Source organism: Trichoplusia ni, chromosome 7 (genome assembly GCF_003590095.1).
Source record: "Trichoplusia ni isolate ovarian cell line Hi5 chromosome 7, tn1, whole genome shotgun sequence".
In the NCBI taxonomy this organism is placed as follows: Eukaryota; Metazoa; Arthropoda; class Insecta; order Lepidoptera; family Noctuidae; genus Trichoplusia; species Trichoplusia ni.
In genome coordinates this window covers 15483331-15505931 of record NC_039484.1, presented here as the reverse complement: position 1 = coordinate 15505931, position 22601 = coordinate 15483331, and the positions used below count along the sequence as shown (strand labels likewise).

Here is a 22601-nt window from a genome sequence, read left to right as displayed (position 1 = left end):
GTCAATTTAAGGTCTATTTCGGGAAAAACCTATCAAAGAGTCTACTCAAGTAGTGATGCTAATATTTTCTAATACAATGTATAAAGAAAGTTATATAACGGCTTCTCATTGTGACCACGCCATACAAAAGGCAACAAAAGAGTCAAACGTGCCTACAAAAGGCTTATATTTAAAAGACAGTCTAGCCCAGAAAGGTTCTCCGGTATTTTCTATCAAGATTTTGTAATATATGAAAATATCGCATTGTATTCTATGAACCCACCTGTTGACTGGTCAGTTCTAAGAACTGTTTAAACAAAAGTTAAAATATATTATAAAAATGCAGTTTACACAAAAGTTTATAAACATGCCATCTGACAAAAGTTTGTTATACGAAGTTTGCGTTGTCATTTTATAGGTTATACTTTGAAACTTTAAAAGGTGTACACAGCTAATTAGTACTTAATTTTTTTACTAAAGCCTTCATAGCTAAGCTTTATTCCGAGTCAGTAAAATTAATTATGGTGGTGATTATAGGTAGGTCTACGTTCGTTCGCGTCATGAGCGTCATCTGATGGCGACAAACCATTTTCAATTTAAACTATAGCTACAGAGATTCGTACTGGCAGCCGCAGAGTATTAGAAATGAACTCTATTCTGAACAGCACACGAATTATAATTGAAAGGACTCCGTGAGATGGGGTGCACACTCTCACATTTATGTATTCCAAAAGGGAGTAAGTATTTGAGCCAGACGTGGAAGTTAGGGCGTTTCGTTGCCGCTGATAAGAAGTTTCGATGTGGGCGGGGTATCGATCGGCGCCGAGCGAGTGCGCGACTCGTGGTCCTGGCAGTAAACAGAAAGCACGCTCTCATCAGTGCTATCAGTCGAGCGGCGTCGCGGAATGCACACGCTGAACGTGTTGTGTCTAGCTGCCGCCGTGGCGTGCGCTGTACCTCGCCCACTCGGTAAGTTCACTAACTTTACTACAACTTATATTAACTTCATAAAATATTTTTTTTAAATATATATGCAATAATATTATGTATTTTATAAAGCGGATAAATATTTCCTGCCTCCAATTTAACCTTGTAACTTGCGAAATTGTAATTCTTACTTGCTCTGCAAACTGTAAAAAACAATTGTGTTTATGTGTAAAAAAATATAGTTAGACGCTTTAATTATTTGTCTGATAAACACCTGTTACATGTTTAGCTTTCTGTGTAGCATACTTCGTATTACTAATAGAGTTTTTAGGCAAATAGTAAGTACGCGCCGCCGCCGCCGGCATCAAGTAGTTTGTGTAAATGGTTGTGTTAAATTAGATCACTTAGAAAATGAATGAACCTTCTTAGAATTTAGTGTGATAAAATAGTTTAGTTTAGTGGACTTTGTGATGTGTAAAAACTGTGCAAAAGTAGTTTAAAGTGTTTGCAAAAGTTAAATATTAGTTTTGCAGATACTTCATGTCCCGTAGTTAGTTATCAAGTGTGTGGTGTGTAGATAAGTAGTTTTCGTTAAAATAAAGGAAGGTCAAGCATTGAATTGACCTTCCTTTATTTTAGGAGGGTAATGTAGGCTCGCTAGTAATCTGGAGGTTATGAGTGGAAGGAGACGGGGCTTGAGCACTCCTAACCTAACACTCCACTCCAAATTATTAGGCGTTAGTTGAGTGTGTAGCTTTGTGTTGTTCGTTCAATTTATTTTTATGTTATCGTTTTTATGTTTCTTTCATATAAATGCACACCAGCGAATTTGTAATCAGAAAAGTTTACACATTCGCTTAACCGTGTGATAAGTTTTTGTTTTCAACTATCAAGGAAATTATGTACCTTGTTATATTTTATGTTGTGTTCACAGAATTATTTAAATTCATACTATTTCGATATTTTAACTTTAATAAAGTTCTTAATAGTAACATATTAGTAACTGGCATTAACGTAACTTTATCTTAAATGTTGCCAGAGATTTTACTCAACATACTAACTGGTCAGGATTATAAAAAACTGTTAAATATAAAACTAAAAACAGTTGAATCGGATATTGATTTAAAGCGTGTTCTTTCTTTTTTGTGGTTAGTTTTCGTTCCAAATAAAATTCGTCCGGCCAAATAAAATTAACAAAGGCACGCTCAGAATTCCTCAACTAGTAAGGAATATCTGTGACTGATTTCTGTGGTACCTATAGTATTATCATGTCCTCCCATGGCCAGTCGTTTCCACACACACATACACATGACGGTAAACGCACTGAGCTCATTATTGCGGTCTATAAAATGTTAATAACGAGATTGATTGATGCAGACTCATCATGAAAGTGGTTTCACCACTACATGTTTAAGTATAAGCAGTGCGCGCAGTAAATTATTACCGTGATTGGTTGAAATGGAAGCACTTTACACCGGAGATAAATCACCAAATACAATTTGCGCTCACCAGAACGCTTTTAGCTGTAGAAGTGGCTGTTCCTGGTCCCCATTAATTTTGATGGGATAAATTATATTAGGCTAACTCTGACCATGATTAAAGTCAGAGAGCTACATTTTTCTATTAGACGGACACTGTGATTGGTTCGAGATAACTTCACATTAACAAGCACGCCGTCGTTTATTTATTTTGGGATTCATACAATAATAGGCGCTTATCAGATGCGTCACGAAGTTCCTATGGACGCATAACTTTTATAGTTATTATCTGCAATGAATGGGAGCTACCAACGATCCAACTTGTTCCGTCAAGGGACCCGTTGTAAATAGCTGAAAAATGACTTTTAGTATTAAAAATGCTGAAGTCAAACAGTTTCCAAACTATGCTCCTGATTTTCCATCAATCCTAAATCAAGTGTCCTTTACCTATTATTGGAAACCAGCCAGAATTTGGTTATCAATAATAGAACAAAATATATATGAATATATATTATATCAGTATCATATGTACTCGTATATTATGTTAAGATATAAGACAGATAATTATAATCGACATGACAGTTGGTTGTTATTATTAATATGTACATATTATATGTATAAAAATATAATAAATATACATTTAATTGAATACTGTTCAGGATATATGAGTAGGCAAAATAATATTTTGTTTTTAATCGTTAATCTGTTGAACATTTTTGTTAAATAAATATATTTTTATATCGAATTATATATGTATTTGTTCCCACACTAAAGATCTTTTATTTTATGATAAATTCCATAGTATTTTTTAACGGCAACACCTATACAACGACATATGTGCTCTGATAATGAAGAGACGATTGTCCGTCGGGGACAAATGGTCCTCCTTACTCCTTTGTTTCAATTTCAATACATATATTTCTATGGAAAATAATTATCGAGGATTACATAGAATACATGTGTCGTTGCGATTATGTAATAATATTCCATTGTGTACGTGATAGCTATCATAAACGCCGCGTAATAAATTACCCCTTACGGTGCCTTTACGCTTTACTCAAAACCATAAAACAGCTATCAATATTCGAAGCAGCAAGCTTAATTTTTGAATCATATTTTAGTATTAAGTATTTAGGTAGTCAGAACTAATCGACTATATGATTATAATATTGTTATAAATTTATTATAATTTTAATTAGGTATAAAAAATAAAATACAATATTTCCTGCATTGTGTTGATGAAGCACGACTATTTATAAAGTATAATCCTCTTTTCTTTCAACAATTTGAAGATAAATAAGTTCTTGGTACACGTATAAGCAGTAACATTAATAAATTATATTATCCGTCTATAAATAGGTAAGAAGTCGCAGTAGTTAGAAAAACCTAAACTGTATTGTGAAAACTAGAAAGGAGGTTTAATGAATAAAATATTTGTATACAATTATAGGTATAGGTAGGCAGGTATAAATAAGTATATGAAGCACGTCCGGTAACTAAGTTTAAAATGATCTCTTTGTTACTATGACGAAACTTAAATTGGCGTTAATTTGCCTTGCCTTGCCTTAATAATACTTGATAATTAATCATATAACTTATTGATTATGTGTAGGAGTACCGTGTCTGGCAACGAAGAGATCATTTACACGTCTAGTCTAAGGTAGCTAGACAAACATTAACTTGTGATTGAAAAATTAAGCTTGCTAACACTAGTTTAATCGTTAAGGATCCCTACTTTAGGTACTGGATTATATCTAATTAAAACTATACAAAATATTTTATTGGCCTCTGATTACAAATTATTACATAAAATTTAATTGATCAAATTAAAACGCTGTGCATTGTACATAAAAAAAAAATCAATAAAACTACGCAAAGCAAAGCAGTAATAAAATTGCAGAAGTGCTTAATTTAAAAAAAGATTTCTTTTCATTACGGGTAACGGGCCCCGAAAGCTGGCGATCAAACTGCATTTAGTATCTAGCGAATCATTAAACTTGTGCCTATGCTTAGATTTAATAAAAAAAAAAACTTTAAAATAGTTTTTAAGCAAATATAATCCGGTACCTATTGAATAAACTGTTTGTAATATTGTTACATAAATGTGTTTTCAGGAGGAAGAGTCTTGAACACAAATGTGATTTCCGTTCACATTGTTGCTGGTAGAAAAATGGTTATCGACAATGTAAAACGCAAAACACATTTCATTTATTACTAATACAGAGAAGACCATTCATGCAAAGGGCAAAGTCTTTAATAGTTAATAATATAAGTTTACAGCGACACGTGTCCATTTAAAAATATACACGTGAGCGCGTATTGTGACAGTCACTTGAAAAGTCAAATTTTGGGGTCTCAAAGATTTACTAAGAATTTATATCTTTATCTAAGAAGTTCAGCCTAACGAAGGGAGGCAGGAAATTAAATTCATTCTACACACATTGTTTTACAATAGGTATCAATTGGTATGTTACCTACCATCCATCACATATACATCCATTATGAGTGACGGCTCAAAAGGTCAATCCAAAGTATCAGCTATGCTGTCTCAAACGGACAACATAATACTAATGTCTGACCTTTCAGCATCGAATGCATTTAAGTTTGAAACCAACATGTTTAAATAAAATATTCATCTCGACATTTAGATGCCAAATTCTATTTCAATGTACGACTCAATGGCTGGATTTGACAGGCGATTAAATTGCGTCGGACAGATTTACACGAGTAGTAGAAATTAATAGTTTGGATATTTAGCTTTGCTTCGAATGTTCAGTTTAAATAGGTTCCAATTGGGATGATATTATGTGACTGTAATTGTGTTGTTCGTACGTACATTAGTTTGTGGTCTCTGGACCTGGTTACAAGAGCCTGAGGTTTGCAATATAGCAGTGGCAGAAGACGGAAATGTGTTTCTGCGGTGGACAAGGTGAGCGGTCCACAATGCTATCTCAGCGCCAGACGCAGTTCCGTCCGGCTCTCAACTTTGCCTATTCAATGATAAACGGAGGCAAGGTCTAAAATATAAACATGGTATCAAATAAAACTTAATAACGCATTCATTTCATGTTAAAGCCACAGAGGAACATCGTTATAAAATATCTTACCATATTGTACTGAAATGAAAACAGTAATATTTTGATATAAGACGACTCGAGATTGTACGAGAATTTTATTAAAATACAAAGACCAACTTCAGCAATATGCAGCACAATAACGAGGAAATTCACCTTTAAAGCTAGAATATTGTAACGACGCAAATTTTACAAACTTGCTTGAATATTGTCTTATTTTGTGGGCTAAATACTTGACAGCGAAGGAGAGATGCCTTTATAAAATTCCTTGGATGTTGGCTCCGTCAACATTGTGTTCTGAAAATGCCTCATAGCTCTGGGACAAAGGCGCTTCTTTCACAATACCACAACTTTGGAATGTCGCCTTGTTACTCACTTTATTGAGAATTATAGAGGTCTCAGTTATTATAGACAATTCTTTCCAAGACTTCAACGTATTTGTCAGTTAACTTAAATCATATTTTACAGCCAGAATATTTACATTTCACATTTCAGGAAAATTATTAAAGCAAATGCTGAGTTCGTTGAAAAAAAGCAGTAGGTTTAACTAGAAAAATAATTATAATGTTTCCGTTATTACTAAAGCAATAAAAATAATGGCTGTTACTGAGAATAATGTAATAAGCCTCTAGTGACCATTATCGCAACAATAATGATCGTAAATACACTGAAAATTGTTTCAAAAAGGTTGAATGCAGCAAAAAAAAAATATTCCGTCACTTCCAAAGTTTCATGTCACGTGCTGTGATTAGTTGTCAGTCTTTTGGTTGGTCAATCATAATTGTTATCATAAAATTGAAATAGGTAACATAACACAGTCATTCAAGAGTCAGTTTAGCAGAAATAAAGCTTGTGAAACCGATAATTTCTAATATTATAATTTGGTCTATGACTGTAAAAAATATTCAGTTTTTAAAGTTAAAAAAAAAACTGGGGGATTTGAAACCAACCTCATTCGTTTTGTTCGTTTTTTGTCCTAGTCTGCACTTAGTTTCTATTATGGAACGTGGTTAACATTTTTAATACCAGTGACTTTGATGAAGCTGTTTTTTTTTCATAAAATATAATGGTCAAGCAGTGTAAAGAGTCGAAATGCACTGAAGACCTTACTTGGTGGTAAAAAAAGTTTAGCTTAGTAGATGGGCGATTCAAAAGTTGATAAAAGCTTATTTTTTAAGTCTGTATCTGCACAACACCAATTAGTATTACTTTCGAGGCTTATATAAGGCCCGAAGGTAGAACAATCTTTGATAGTAGAGGTTTTTAGGCCCGTCAGCTGCGCCGGCATTGTCGCAGCTGCCACACCGCATGGGTCGACAACCGAGGCCCTTCCTCAGGGACTACTTGATGCCGCGGCTGCTGATGCCCAGCCCAATATTCGGGTACGAAGACAGCCCTCGTGTGATGGCCCCCGCAGAACCAATAAATCATGATTGGTTAAACAAGGTACGTAAATCAGTAAGTTACCACATACTAAAATAGAGTTTAGAGTACGCGACTAAGTCTCGACACAAATAATGCAGACGGTTGTAGTGTAGTGTTCACTCATTCATTAAATTATAAGCAATCAAAGAGCGCGCGTGGCGTTGCGAGTTGCGACGAATATACCTGTCTGTCTCACATTTCAGCATTTTACATGTGTGCGTGTGTCTGGCTCCGTCCTGTAGGACAACATGGCGTATGCATACGCAGGGGGTGGGGAAACCCGCGCGCACTACGGCGGCTTCACGTCGTAGTTACAACAAAGGAAACTACACGTGATGTGTCTGCTGTTTATACCGGCGTGGTAGACTCGATTTATAACCTCTGCCGGTAAAGGATGTTGTCAAACGAAGTGACAGCCGGTATAAAACACGTGCTTTGCTGCTATGCCATATCATAAACACATATTTTGGCAACGGCAGTAACTATTTAACCGCTTTGCTAGATTCTTGTAAGCTATCAATGCAATGAGAGAGCGATAGGTTAGATAAGAAAGCCTAAAATATAGAACAAAGTACTGAAATCTAGAGTAGGGTTAGTAAGTATAGGTTATGCAACGCTCTCTCACCCCGCGCCCTCTCAGGCACGATAGTTGCCAGACTAAAAAAGGTAATTTAAAATACACAGGTAACTTGAATACAGCCTGCACACAGACTAAATAATATTACCTACTAAAAACTAAACTGAATTAGTTTGCAGTTAGAGAGTAGAATATTTCTTTAGATAAAGATCTCGAAGGCGTAACCTGCGATATAATGCAACGTCAGGTCTGTGTAGGAATATTGGAAGATACTGTGATCGCTCGGCAGACTTATATTCTCGGTGGAAAGCGTTACATTGCAATATTTTATGTCGAGACTACTCGGTCGAGTGACTTGCAACTCTCAGATGTTTATTTGAAATTGAAGTATTAATATCTCGATTCTATAACCTTTTATTAAATTTAAACAAATTGTTGATCTGTTAAGCACAACATAGAAAGCAATATCTAAGACTACATTCAGAGGGGCATAGTCAGAATCATTTTGGTAGACTATGAAATATATATTTCTGTTTTGTTCCATAAAATAAAATAAACAAAGCAGAAAAAGTCCATAAAAGTATTAGTAAAATCATTTTAGTGTAGCAACCGTTCCATAATTACAGCTCACATTGATATTAAATGTAAAATATAGCAATAGTAGCAATACAGTCATGCCATGCCTATCATTGAAACTTTAACTCCATAAAAATTATAGTTCAAAGATAAAATCGTAAAGGCAATCACATATTAGGTGTAATTTTACATTGCAAGCACTTAAAATGAAATAAACCTATTAAACTGATATTGACATGGCAATATAGATAAATCATAGAGAGATAGAGTTAGGTTTCGAATCAGAGCTACCACCCGAAGCACTAAAATACAGTGTTGCACTGAAAACAACCCCGTCCTACTATAAAATTGCGCATGCAATATTGCCAATTCAAAATATGGGGTAGAATGTAGAATTAATTTTATTAAGGCGATAAACTGTATAGAAATTTCTTTTTCTTGTCTTTATATCCGCCTAGAAATTAGTGATTAGAAAGGTTTTATGTAAAAAGATTGTGGTTCTACGTTAAAGATTAAAATCTCGGTATTATGGCTTTAAGGCTTTTTCTTTAATAGTATATCAATAGTAAGCTTACTAATGAGTTTAAAATCATACTAATTCGCTTTGTTCTTACTTAACTGACGACTTTTAAAACCAGGATTTTATCAATAGATCCACGTTTTTCTCTTACTTGTTATAAATAACAGCATTCTTGATAAACGATTGTCAGATTTCTTGAATAATTCCTTGAACAAATGGGTGTTTATAAATTCATAGTTTTCTTTAAAATGCTTCTTCAGAAGTTCTTTGTTTGAACTTTATCTGTGTTTTTCCGTTTTTAACCTTCGCCGTTCTCTTGTAGGTCTTAGATATTAATATAACTTTCCACAAAGAACGATGTAAAAACAATTAAAAGGAATCGAGATATTAAATAAAAATAGAAATACTTAATGATAAGGTTCCGATATCAGAAAATTATATCTAAATAAACTAAAAAAAAATACTAGTTTTCTGAGTACCATAAAACTATTTGTTGTAATAAGATCAGAGATGATAACACGAATGCATTTTTTTGCATAAGCAACACTTTCATAACCCCATCCTTCAAAGGATAGATAAGATAACAAAACAATTTATCTTAGATTTCAATAACAGTTGCTTAATTAATAATTATGAGTCCAAGAAGAAGTTTTGAGCACCTGCCCCTAAAATTTCGGAAAAAGCATACTTACCTCAACGGCTAATTACCTATTTTATTTAATATGATATACGTGAGTTGTAATTAAACATATTGTGATGACTTATCTAAAAGGTAATTATGATATGACCTATAAAATTGGCACCCCCAAGACGTAGTGCTACGACAGCAAATATTCGTAGACGCTGCTACGAGAGTGCTACGAAATTCTTAAGACATTCGATTGACATTTGTGCGATACAAACCGTTTTTTAAATGATAATAATGAATTTGTGAAAAGTTTTTCGTTATCACTGAGTTTTAATTAAACTTTAAAATGTAGAGCATTTGTAAACTAGGACGAAACGTGCTCGTGGTCCATTTTTGCAATATTTGTTGAAGTAAATCCAGCGGCACTTTTAAAAGCAAATACGCATTTTTATCCTGCGGATCTGCCTCTACTGTTGCGTTGATACGCTACGTGCGAATTCCGTAAAAATGTTTTATTTCTTTGACCAAGCTTAAATTTCATAACGCATATAGTATAACGATGAATTCAAATACGAATAGGAACCACTTTCATTGAATGAATGGTGGATTCGGACATTTCCATAACATCCACTTTATTTTTAAACCCTACTGTGTATCCATACACGTATGTTGGCACTAAAAGCTTTTTGCTACGACGATCTTGATTGCAGCGTAGTCACCGCTACGGAGGTGCTACGATGCATTTACGAAAAATGTTTTTCTCTCTCTTCCAGTTTGAAAGTTTGAAATGGAACAAATACCTCGGTATTATCAAAAGGGCGGTCGTTTTAATGGATACCGTTTGGACGCTATATTTTTTATTTAATTGCTTCGCGAAATTGTCGTCTACAGTAATTTAGAACTTAAAAACTTTTAGCAGCCTGTAAGTTTTTTTAATCTACCATTATTTTAATTTTTGATTGCTCTTTAAAACTGATTTTTAGCAGTTTGTGATAAGGGCATTTACAACAAAATAATAAATAATATATGTAAATTTCAGTCGTCGCCGAGTCGCCTTGGAAAGACTGTAAATAGTTATCTATCGCGTTTACTTAATCAAAACCGAGGCCAGACCAGTTTCTTGTTGACTCGCATCTAGAACAAGATTGAAATCAGCTCTGACTGTATTAACGTAGTAAGTGATAGGACATCACGGTTGCTTGCTTTGTAAACAGTCGTAAAACTAAACCTGCGACAAGTATTGAGCAACATTTAATTCTGCTCTACTGACTTAAATATTGCCAAATTAAAAATCGGTAAATTTTGGCAAATGTTCTCAGTTTAAGAAATTTTGCAAGCGACGGTGGAAGAAAACATCTTAGGATTATTACAACAATATAATTAATTTTAAATTAAAATAATATAAGTAATTTATTTAAATATAGCCAAGCAACACACTTCATATACATGAGTAATTTATTACCTTCCTAAAAATGCATTTCTAATTCACTCGTGTATTTTGTCCTATTCACTAAACTACAATGTATTTGAAACTACCAATCAAGTAATCAACACTTCAAAGAAACGATACTAACATTGCAATGGAACGTAATAATTACGGGACAAAAATGTCATATGTGTTCTAGAAAATTTTCATAATGACCCACTAACAGAGTAGCAATTTAGATATACGTCGTGACACTAAATGTTTAGCCCTTGTATATACATATGAAACGAAGTAAGTTGATTAAAAATGTAAAGGGTCACTCGAAATTGCTGCATTTTAAAACAAACCGGTATTTATCGTGAATTTTTAATGCTTCGAAATGACCTTTGATAGCTGCAATCATGATCGAACTTGTCCACATTCTGTCATTACAGCTAATAAATACCTAAGCGGCTTTCTTGGTACATGCGACTGACATACGGACATAATTGTAGTTCGCAGGTAGCTAAAGTTTTCTTTTTCTTCTTTGAATATAATTTCGACCATGTTTGGTTATGGAGAGCATGTACTGCATACATTCACCTCTGGCCTTCGAAACACCGAAACAGAACTTTACGTGACCGCAAAACGAAAGCTTACGTGCGTTATTGACACTGTTCCAAAAATGTATCCTCCTTTCCTTTTAAAAATCCAAGTAGGTCACATTTTGAGCAATTTTTATATGTTCGAATATTGCTGATTCATTTTAATTATGAAATGCTTTATCGGTAGAAATTCAATTTAGCTATCATAGATAATTTAGTTTCATCTCTCAAAGGTTTCAAAGTTCCCAAAAATGTATTAAATGGTACAACATTTTTCAACAACTTACTTCATAAATATTCATGCATCGAGATGCAACCTGAATTCAGTAAAACTTCCTATCGATAGGCAATGTATTAAAAATAAATTCTAAAACTCGAACACACGTATCAAAGCGCGCGAATCTCTGAAAGTATTTCAAGCGGCGACTCGTCGAGAATATTTATCTCGGCAGAACTGTTCAACTAGATGTTTCTTGCATTCCGAACCAGCTGAGAGTTTTGCATTATAAAATACAGATAACTGGACGATTTATTTTGCTTTTTAAAGAAAAGAAGCTTATGTCCGTTTTATTTTGGTACAGGAGATTGATCGTATCAATCGAATGGATGAAGATGAGGTTGTAATACCTCTCGAAGAGGAGTTTACGCGTTGGATGGCTCAAGATTCTTACGTGGCTCGTCCATACGGACTAGAGATGTCGAATGATAAGCCAATCCAGTACACACCGGACTCTGTTGGCCCCACACCTGAAGAGGTCCAGCCTCTTCCGCCGCCGAGGGAGCTCGTCCAGCCGGAGACCATTCCCGAACCGAAAGTATTGCCGTCACGCGAGCAGGAGTTGCCGACACCGGAGCCAACTAAAGTTATCACTGAAAAAGAAAAGAAGAAAACTTTCGCACTGACACCGCTTGACAAGGAGTACTATGAGCCCGCGGACAATATTATCACGCAACGTAAGCAATTTTTCTAACTATACATAGATAATCGATTTTGATTCCTCTAAAATTTTAAAATATTATTTCTGTAGGTATTCGTGTAAACTTAAATTTTCTTTTCCACATAAGGCTACAAGTCTAATTAAGCGGAGCGCAATGTAGTCATTTTTTGTAATCTTCTTCGGTCGGTCACTTATTCGAAGGCACTCTGAAACCGGAGCAGGATTTACAGTCATTCATTACATCACCCATTGAACTTAATAGACCTAGGTGATAAAGGAACATGATTAACATGATAATTAGACAGGTTCTTTAACTAAACATAACCTTACATGTTTATTTACTTGAGTTGCTGGCTTAGCCTAAGCAAGTTACTGAAAATTATCTTAAAAGATCTTAAATAGAGAAGAGAAAATAATTTCTTCAGATTTTTTTTCTTTTTTCTGTTACTAATAAGACAAATATTTCAGGATCTGACGGCCAGCACGAGGGTGGTGAGTCGAAAGCTGTTGTACTGCAGCCGCAGCGCCAAATACGGCAGAACCCCAATCTAGGTAGGACGAAGAACTTGGTTGCTGAAAACCTCGACCGTTTGAGGGCCGGACTGTAAGTATTCGATTTCGATATTTATTTAACAAAAAAATCGTCAAGACATTCGCTAACGGGGATCGAACCGCCAAATGTATTGGAATGACAAGAGAAAATCAATACGATTCGAAAAAAGGATTGTCTTTTCTATACATTTGAGCCAATGCTTGCCAAATTGTCACTTGTCGACGAACTGTGTTACCCCAGTTACCAGTTACTTTAGTTCAACTTCGTCTTCGATGCTGATTTAATTGAGATAACTACGTGATCTGACCGCCTTAGTTATGACAAACTTATCAAACTGGACGACGTCGTTGGAAGGTATCTTTGAGCATGTTTTTGCAGAGAAAGACTTTATTTCTAATTATTTCCAATCTATAATCAAACACGTTTTTTGGGATTCCATTTTTAGTTTCCCGTTCGGAATTTCTGTTATCAACTACTTAAGTACAGCTACTGAGAATTCTAAGTTTTCTTAAGGTAAATATAGGATAATTTATTTGAAACAAGAGCGGTTTTCGGAGATTTCAATGTGTGTTTAAAGTAGCCCGTGGTTTCACAATAGAGAGTGGACGTAGTTCCGCTGTAAAGAATAATTGTGAAAGCTGTCGACTGCAAGTGTAAAATACATATTTGCTCTCAGTAACAAACGACTTAAAATTGGTCACACATTTTCATTTCTGTGATACATTTCAATCGTCATAAGTCCTATGAAAAATTTCGCCGTTACAATAGACCATAAATATTTTAATTGAGTGTGTTAGTTAGTCACAATACGGATGTATCATGTGCATAAGTTCACAGCATTTATGTAAATAAACAACTACTGTGACTGAAACTGCAGTTACAAACTAACCTCGACGGTTAATATTAAAGCAAGCGGCGAGGCCAAACGTTTTAAAGGAAAAATTAATGAAAAGTTTGTCTAATACCGCCATGGACGACGAATAGTCTCCAACAAAGAATATTTTATGAGCATGTTAACACAACAACTCGAGTCCCAGGAATACAATTTGATGTGAATAGTCTATGAATGGTAAACAAACTAACTAATGCCTTTTGAATCGAGATTAAGTATCGTGTATTGGAGTTGCTAAGTGGCTGAGACACGACGGGTTATGACCCGTCTCCCGGGGTGCAGAGAACTCTGTGCCCTTCGGGGTCGTAACTCAGCGCTCCCGAACTGTCAGCCAGACAAACCCTTTTTATTACGAACGGAATTGTAGTAGAAGCGAAACATCCAGCGCAAGAAATGTTTTACAAACTTTATCTGCGCCTCAAACTCACCAGTGCCACTGAAATAAAAGTTTAACTAAAATAAAACAATACACTTTATCACGTTTAAAACTTTCCAGTACGACCCACGTCACCTAACGAAAAGCTTTTATTTCATAGTTGCGAAGTTGTTAACAGTCTTAGCAAAGAAATATTAAGTACCTATTTCAAAATATAGACTTAAAACAATGTACATGTGACTTAAAATGTTGTTTAATGAAAATGTTTTTTTGGTCACGCTTTTTTGGTACTCATAGCGATATAGAACTTGGGTTATAGAATGAGTAGTTGTAGTGAATGTAGTGAAGCCGTATATCTACATATATGTATGTATAATTATCTAAATGTATAATTATCATATGTATTTATCTTATACAACACGACGTATTTAGTTCGTAATCACTGCTAACACGACCTATGTAGTTATTATATTATATTTATTGTTGCAATGTAACTACATCGCCTTTTATCTCTCATTTACGAGTATATTGAATAGATGAAGAATTATCTTTCGGTTGTGTAGGGCAGGTAAAGCTACCGAAAAAAAAAATAGATTATGTAATATAATTTAACGACTCTGCGATTACGTAGCAATAACTTTTACACAATCGACAATAAAGCGTTTTTTTAGGGCAAATAAGGACTACCGTATACCTGTCTCCTTACTGCCAACCAACCTGCGCTGGTTGAGAGTAAATCACCCTTCTGATGTGCCGGAGACAAGGTGAAGTCAAATACATACTAAACACTTAGAGAGTTCCCAACCCGCCACTCCTGAAAACGTCCTTAGTTGCGCATGGATATTAAACTCGTTCAAAAAGTCAACACTTTTGTTAAACGCAGCATTCACTTGTTTTAGTATTTGAGAAAAACAATTGTTGTGTACACGTGTGAGTCGACATTGGCACTCAATAGTCACAGTAATTAGAATGGCTCTTAGTCTCTAAGATTGGCAGTTTTGTTATTATATTTTTATTTCTGAAGAGGGATTTCGCATCAAAATTGATACGTCGTTATTGTTAAGTTGACACAAAGGGCAGTCCTGCTAATGGCCGTTTTGTAACCTCCAGCCATTAATCCTATTTTGGTCCTTTCAATAATGCTCTGACGTCCAAGTTAAAAATAAGTATCTCGGTCTCAGGTATGACGGTGTAATCAACGGCTAAGGTTACATTTACGTAAATCTTACATTTATTTTTGCTACTCTTTTCTTAATTATCTACTTTAGCTCATAAAATCTTTCAGTAAAAATATGTCTATCAAAAATAAATGTAGAAATCTTTATTCAAAAAGTATCGATTTCAATAATCATATACTAGAAGCGAATGGTAGGTAAGTGCTTTGTAATTATAATTAGGGACAATTAAAAGAAAAGTTTAGTTACGAATTGATCGATTGTTGCTTCAAATAAGACTGAAAACGGCCGTTAAAGAGACTTGCGACCTTTTTGTCCTGAATTATATTTTATTTCAGTTTTATATTAAGCCGGCGAAAACGAGAGAAGTTAATAATATTCGTTTTAAGACTCTTACTTTTAGATACTTAACACAAGTACTTATTGAATGTTTTCAATTACCAGTTATTCACAAATCACAAAATTTTCGGTCTTATAACAATTTTATTTTATCTGCCGTGATTGGTTGGTTGAAGTCGAAATCTTTTCAACAACCAATCACAGCGGAGATCTCGTGAATTGGCAACAAATAACCTTGATCAGCCTTCCAGAAACCGGTGATTGGTGATTGGTCTATTTTAAATTTCGGTTAGGGAAAGTATTACGTACGTTCAATAACCAGACGACCATTTGTTACGTACATTTATTATTACAATTGAATTAGGAGGCGCTGTTTGAACGTAATTCACTTAATCACATTTACGCCGAGTACCTAACAGCAATTAGGAGTACGTACTTAGGTTATGTTTACACTGAACTTAGTAATATGTTACTCAAATATATTGCAAGTAACATGACTATATTGTTTTATGCTATTTCTCGGGGATTATAATAAACCACAAAACAAAAGAAGATCGTATGACATTCATATTAAAACTATGCAAATTACTTTTTAATTCTCACACTAATACGCGACTTGCATTGCATAATGTCGTTCTGAAATGCAATAACATACTTACGGCATTTTTTTTAATAGTCTTCAAGAGAACAATTAAAAAGTTAAATTCCTTTTGTGTTTTTCAGTCACACGCAAAAACGATACTTAGCTCAGTGACGTTTTGTCTGTCGTATCCACATTTCGAAGACAGCCGAAGGCGATATTTCGCTGTTTCGTTATTTCACCCGACCGTTAGTGTTTTGCATAGTAAAGTTTAATGAACAAACTTCTCTCGTCGCCCCGCGTGTGATTGGCATTACCGGTACCCAACTCTATTATCATTTTCATTATAAAATAATTTCTACAATTTGCATATCTTAGGGTCTACTTGAGAACAATGCAGCATATTTTGGATGTATGAATAGAGTACGGTTTTCGCGCAAGTGTAAGTCATCTTCTGAATTATTTGAAGAAGACAAAAAGCGATCTACGATTTTCTGTTCGTCAATTTGTCCCCGAGTCTCACCGCTTGCATATTTAGTAGGTGACGGGCACTTTCCTTACACTATAACAGAAAAGTCTGTTTATCGAAATTGAATTGAATTTTAAAATGTGCGCTGTAAGCGATTGCCTTCCAGCCATTCGAGTGTACAGTCAACAACGAAAATAGATTTGGACTCTTATTAAAACTTCAAATTTCCTTTTTCAGCAATTCGAGTTTGAAAATGAAAGTTGAGAATGAAAATTCTGAGTACTTTGTTTCCCATCCCCAATATTAAGTCATTTTATTCAGAAACATTGTTAATCTCGTTTCGTTATTAACTTTTGTTGCTGACTATACTTTACTCCTTCGAGACCTCTAATGTTGACATCGATTATATTACAAAGGCGTCAACTACAAGCACATTTCGTGCATGGTTACCTTTCGAGAGGTTTTATAAACAAGTTACTAGAAATATTTTGTATACACAGCGTGTTGAAAACATGAATACAATAAATTGAGTATATGCTAAACACTTCATACAATTTGACGAATCAGCAAAACGAAATGGAATTTATTAAGCCTGCTTTCTTCATACATCCATTTTTTGTCGTACTTATGTGCGACCCCGTATGCTGCTGAAATATTAAAAAATATCAAGGCCAAATCCATGAACCGCGCATGACATTCCGCCTACTCATATTGTTTCGTTGTTTTAAGCCAGAACCAGCATGATATCCCATGTACGCTTATATTAGACACGACAGCAAAAAGTTTGTTTACAGAATCCTGAATAGTTTCATATTTTAGATGTGTGTGTTAGAGTACCTACTGTAGATTACGAGTAGTAGTAGTGCCTCATGCACCTGACACGGCTGCATCTGATGTGGTCATTGAGTGTATACAATATTGAGAAATGCTTAAAATGAGAATAATTAAATCTGAGTGCCAATATGTAGTACCCATGATCCCGAGAGTACGGATAAGCCGCGCCACATCCACGTTTTGGAGTCCGCGGCGGACCCCGCCGACTCAATCTACGGAATAGCTCTCATCGCCGCCGTGGGAACTGCGCTCGCTATGGCCATCATCGGATTTGCATTTGGCTGGTACACGTGAGTATTTGCAGCAATCATAAATGTGCATTTTAGTAAGAGTGTCTTTTCGCCGATATTTAAGCTAACATACATTGTCCAGCCTGAGCAAGAAGGCTAAAGCAGCAGCGGACGTCGACTACCCTGCCTACGGAGTCACTGGTCCGACTATTGACTCGTCTGGCGACAGGAAGCTCGCTCACTCGGCCCATATGTACCACTACCAACACCAGAAACAACAAATCATTGCTATGGAAAGGTCAGTTAACAAAGCAACGCAAGCCTATTCTGTTTCAGCCAATTTGATAAAAATTGGAACAATTGAAAACTATGAAAGTAAAAATTTTGCTCGTCCAACAGCCTTCTGAAACACAGTCAGAGCTCAAACAAATGGTGCGATCCACAACAACGTAGCAGTGGAATGGAAAGCCCGCTGTTTCAGCAAGTTTGATTTGAACAGTTGGATCCCTACAAATAACAACAGCCATGTTTTTACAGAGCTTTAAATGGAACAAACAATTAATTGGAGTAGTAACGTTGTTAAACCGAACGGTCTGTTATTAAATACTTCGGTATTGTTACAAAAATACTGCGCTCTTCGCTAGGGTTAACAGCGGGATACGAACTTTAGTGCATTAATAGTATTGCTTCATACTTTCTATTAATACGTTTTGATATTGGTTTATGAAATTTCAGGAACGGTTTAGAACACCGTAACGGATCCGTGTCCGACCCGGAGTCCGAGGAAGAGAACGAAGAAGGCGACTACACCGTGTATGAGTGCCCCGGATTCGCAACGGTGGGTCCGCGTCTACAGCTTAAATAAATACCCATTCCCCACGACGACCTCAGCGCGGCAACTAGGACTCAGCAAGCACAGGCGATGTGCCAACAGGATTATGAATAAGTATACTCATTAAGTACCTAAACTAACCCCGCATCACTGAGTATTGAAATTACTTCGCTCCTTTGGCTCTTGATATTTACTATGGACAATCTATATAGTATAGTTCTGTGTTATAGAGTTAACAATATACCTGACGCTTTATTTTTTCCTGAAAGGGAAAATGGCTCTTAGCGTAGAGTGGCAGAACGGCCCCAAGTAGGTACTTACATACTACACACGACAGAGGTCAGGTATAAAGTTAAATAAAAGCAATGTGCTTTTAATTTCGCTCTTAAAAGTGGTATCTTTATAAATATTGTACATACTAAAATGTACTACAGAATTACAGCCTTTTACAAGCAATAGTTACCACTTTTAGAGCATTGATAATTATTGTTATAGGTGGATAAATTGGATGTTACCTATGTACTCATTAAGTGAGACTTGTCAAAAATGATTGTGATATTTATAATATTTTATTCTTCTATCAAACTAAAATTTAGTTAGCAACTGTAAGATATTTCAAAAATTGGCAGTGATCTGTTACAGAATATTAAATTAGTGATTTTGCAGCAAAATACTCGTAAACAGCAAGCACTCAAAGTGAAGACTCAACGTAAAGAGTTTAAGTTAGCATCTTCGTCAAGAAGTTCAACAATATTCAGCGAGTAACCCGTCGAATACTATAAATAATGTCCTCGATAAACTGTGAATCGACGGCCAAAGTTTCGGTACTCAGTGGTGAAACTTAACGATATTGAAAACCTAATAAATCGCGGTCGCTACCGTGAATACTGTGAACGAGGTCTCAACTTCAAATACCTGGTCACACCAAGGTTTTCGATTACACATCCTTAATGAATACTAGTGAAACAATCTATCTAACCACTTTTGGCCTTTTCCCCGGAATTCAAACATGGTTGGTATGTCTTTTAAATACGATATAGCAGAATGGAGTCACCAATCGGCTGGTCTGGGTGAAGCACGTATTCCAACTTTACTGCGAGAGGCTGAGTAGAGGACGACCTAATAGAAAGAGACACATCGTAGAAAATAACGCGCTCTCTCTTTCTTTTTAGGAAGTTTTCATTTTAATGTACGAGTATATTGTTTGAATCTTATCAACATACTTCGCAATCCCTACATCTTTCACTGAAGTATCGGGCTACGTGTCCACAGACGGGTGATATGGAAGTGAAGAACCCTCTGTTCACCGAGCAACCCACCCCGGCTACCCCTGGCAAGTGTGAGCTAGTCAAGCCCCAGCCCAAAGATTAAATGGCTGAAGCGCCCGATACGCACACACACACACAGCATGGCGAACGATCTCATCCTACTGTTCCACTTCTCTTTTTATCTGTTTAACTTCAAACATACTGTTATGTACGCAACAACACACATGTCACCAACTGCCACAGAGACACATTTGTATACAAACTAATATTAACACGCTCTTACATAAGCATATATAAAGTCGCAACAGGATCTGAAATCGTTTAATTAATTTCCTTGCCTTCACTGATAAAGTGCAAGAACTAACTTTATACATGCATATCTGAGATCGTAGTGCAAAAAGATTGCTTTTCAATTTAATCAAGGTTTTGTCTAGACAGCGTATGTAGGTACAGTACAGCACAGTAAGATAAATCTGAAAGGTTTAAAATTCGCACACTTACTGACACACAAAAAATAGCTATAGTGTTTAAGTGCAATTCACAAAAACCGTATTTTACCTATCATGAAGCGAATTTATTCTTTTCTATAAAAATATACTGTACTCAATATTTACATTATAAATACAAGGTAATAACTAGCGAACTTCTAACGTTGGAATATCGAAACCCCTTCGTAAAATATCACGTTTTAAATGTTTTTAAACTATTGATTTTAACCAAATTTTACCTTTATTCGGCCTAAGTAAGAAATAAGTTTTTATCGATTATACAAAATTTTATCCAAAGTTATCAACGCGTAGGGTTTTAGGAAAGGACATTTTGTAAGAGAACCTGTGCACGGTACCGAATCGATGCCTACATATTGTATCCCTAAGAAATTATTGGAGCTTAGACTTTGTATATGCCACGGAAAATTAATTGTTTTTAAATGAATATTAAAGCGGTCTATTTCTCTTGAACGAGGTCAAATCCTTTGACGACATTCTCGTCCGGATGAAGTGCTTACTCGTAGATTGTGGTAATGACAGTTGAATGGAGACAAGTTCGAAGCCGCGCCTAACTATAACTGAACTTGATACAGGAATTGTACTTAACCTAGAGTCATTATTATAAACCCCTGTGCATTGTAAATAACGTCAATTGCTTTATTTGTCGTCAAAATTATTTAACGTCTTCTTTTAGTGAGGCATAACCCTACTTGTTGTACCTAATGGTATTTATAATTATAGATAAATCAGTATTTAGTAGTATCTAAATGTCTTTATTATATGGAAAGACATCGCTGGCGTATAGGTATCTATATTTTATTCGAAGGCGCACATTTGCAAATACCTAACAAGTTACATACCTACATATCTTCTACAACTTACCTTTGTACTTTTCCTAAATGTTTATCACAATATGACATAAGTATTTACTAATAATTATATGTTTCATATGCATATGACGTCATACAACACGAAAACCTCACCGTAGTACTTGTACACTGTTCTTAATGTAACAGTTTTTAATTGTAAGAGAAAATATTTATTGAGATGTCACTATTTAATGTATGTTATCTGTAGTAGGAATGGTTCAGTCTTCTATTGGTGTCAAATGGAGAATAGTCTGGTTTAAACTGAAGGGGTGATGGTAACTTAGTCGGGGTCCGCGCAAGTGGAAGATAGCTACTTGTGTATTTGTATGACGGGGTAACGAGGAGCTCGGGATAGCTCGGGGAGTGAAACAAGCCAATCCGATGTCTGTCATGTAGACTCCGACGTATTTTCCCTGCTCAGTGTTATTACTATATCGAGATGTACGCTGTAGTTACTTTATTTGTCGGCTGTCTGTCTGTGTAATGCTTAATCTATATTCGATATTCGACATCAATATATTTCGTGTTTCGTTAGAGGAATTGAAGATGTAGATAATCAAATGAAGTAAAATTTTACGGTTCGGAGTATGTGACTTGAAATAGATAGGAAATTAAATTAGCCCGGATTATTGGAATTAAGAAACTACGTAACTATCGGACACATTTAATTGCATATCTTCAGCTTAAAAACTTATTATATTAGTTATTTTTTGTTAGAATTTGAGAGAGATGATCTAATTTATTTTCTTTACGGGAACCTATATTTACTAGATGTACGCAAAATATAATATCGTATATGGTGTTAAATTAACTGTCGTTGTATTAACCAACATAATATAACCTAACTCTTGTAGCGTGTCAGATGTTATATATTTAATAAAATAATTATTATATGTAGCGGGTACGACCTGAACGTATTAAATTATTTTTCGAATGTTTTATGTACCAACTTATCTTTCTGTCAATTGTATTTGACTGAATGTCTCACCGTGCCATGCGTCTTGTACCTAAATTAATTTTAATGAAATTAATTCAATTATTTTTTTACCATTTTCTTTGTTGTTAGCAAGAGCACGTTCCCAAAAAAATATTTCTTTAATATTTAAAGTTTATGTTTACTGATTAGATTAATTAGGGCTGAGTATCCATAGTACGAACCAAACGGTTTAAGATTCTACACGTTTCAGTATTTCGGACTAAGCCAGGTTTTAGCTGAATTTCAACAGTTTAATTGCATGCACAGTTACAATTTGAGTAAGTAGTGAAGAACTGATATATATTCCTTGGAAAGGTATTGTTGTAACTATATAATATGTTTATTTTATTGAAGTACTTATCAAATATCAATGAACATGTTCACTCGTTTCATCTATTCGTAGTAGCACAATGTTAACCACTGTTTAACAATAGATATATAATTAAAACGTAAGTTATATAACAAGAAATATATCAGAAATTATATTGGTGTATCTATTTATGTGTATTCAAATTAGTTTCGAGAATATATTTAGTTATAAATGGATTAATGTGATATATTACATTACATTATATGTATACAATGCAA

The 22601-nt window shown here is 35.0% G+C and overlaps 1 protein-coding gene across 2 annotated transcripts; it reads left to right on the top strand.

Annotated features, from left to right (window-relative positions):
• Nucleotides 1–689: 689 nt before the first annotated feature.
• Nucleotides 690–22601, top strand: LOC113495950. Of its 2 annotated transcripts, XM_026874955.1 has the most exons (9): nucleotides 690–948; nucleotides 6726–6904; nucleotides 11776–12148; nucleotides 12601–12736; nucleotides 14625–14717; nucleotides 17485–17640; nucleotides 17723–17878; nucleotides 18316–18418; nucleotides 19685–22601. In XM_026874955.1, the coding sequence occupies exons 1-9, from the start codon at nucleotides 885–887 to the stop codon at nucleotides 19781–19783; spliced, it is 1359 nt and encodes a 452-aa protein (XP_026730756.1). In that variant the 5' UTR covers nucleotides 690–884; the 3' UTR covers nucleotides 19784–22601. The 2 variants fall into 2 exon arrangements, with proteins under 2 accessions (XP_026730756.1, XP_026730757.1); XM_026874956.1 differs by lacking the exon at nucleotides 14625–14717.

Excerpts from the sequence above, each read along its gene's own strand:
- LOC113495950 (XM_026874955.1), top strand. The coding sequence starts at position 885 with ATGCACACGCTGAACGTGTTGTGTCTAGCTGCCGCCGTGGCGTGCGCT. Across the intron at positions 6,905-11,775 it reads ATCATGATTGGTTAAACAAG|GAGATTGATCGTATCAATCG; the intron begins GTACGTAAATCA and ends ATTTTGGTACAG. Across the intron at positions 18,419-19,684 it reads AGTGCCCCGGATTCGCAACG|ACGGGTGATATGGAAGTGAA; the intron begins GTGGGTCCGCGT and ends ACGTGTCCACAG.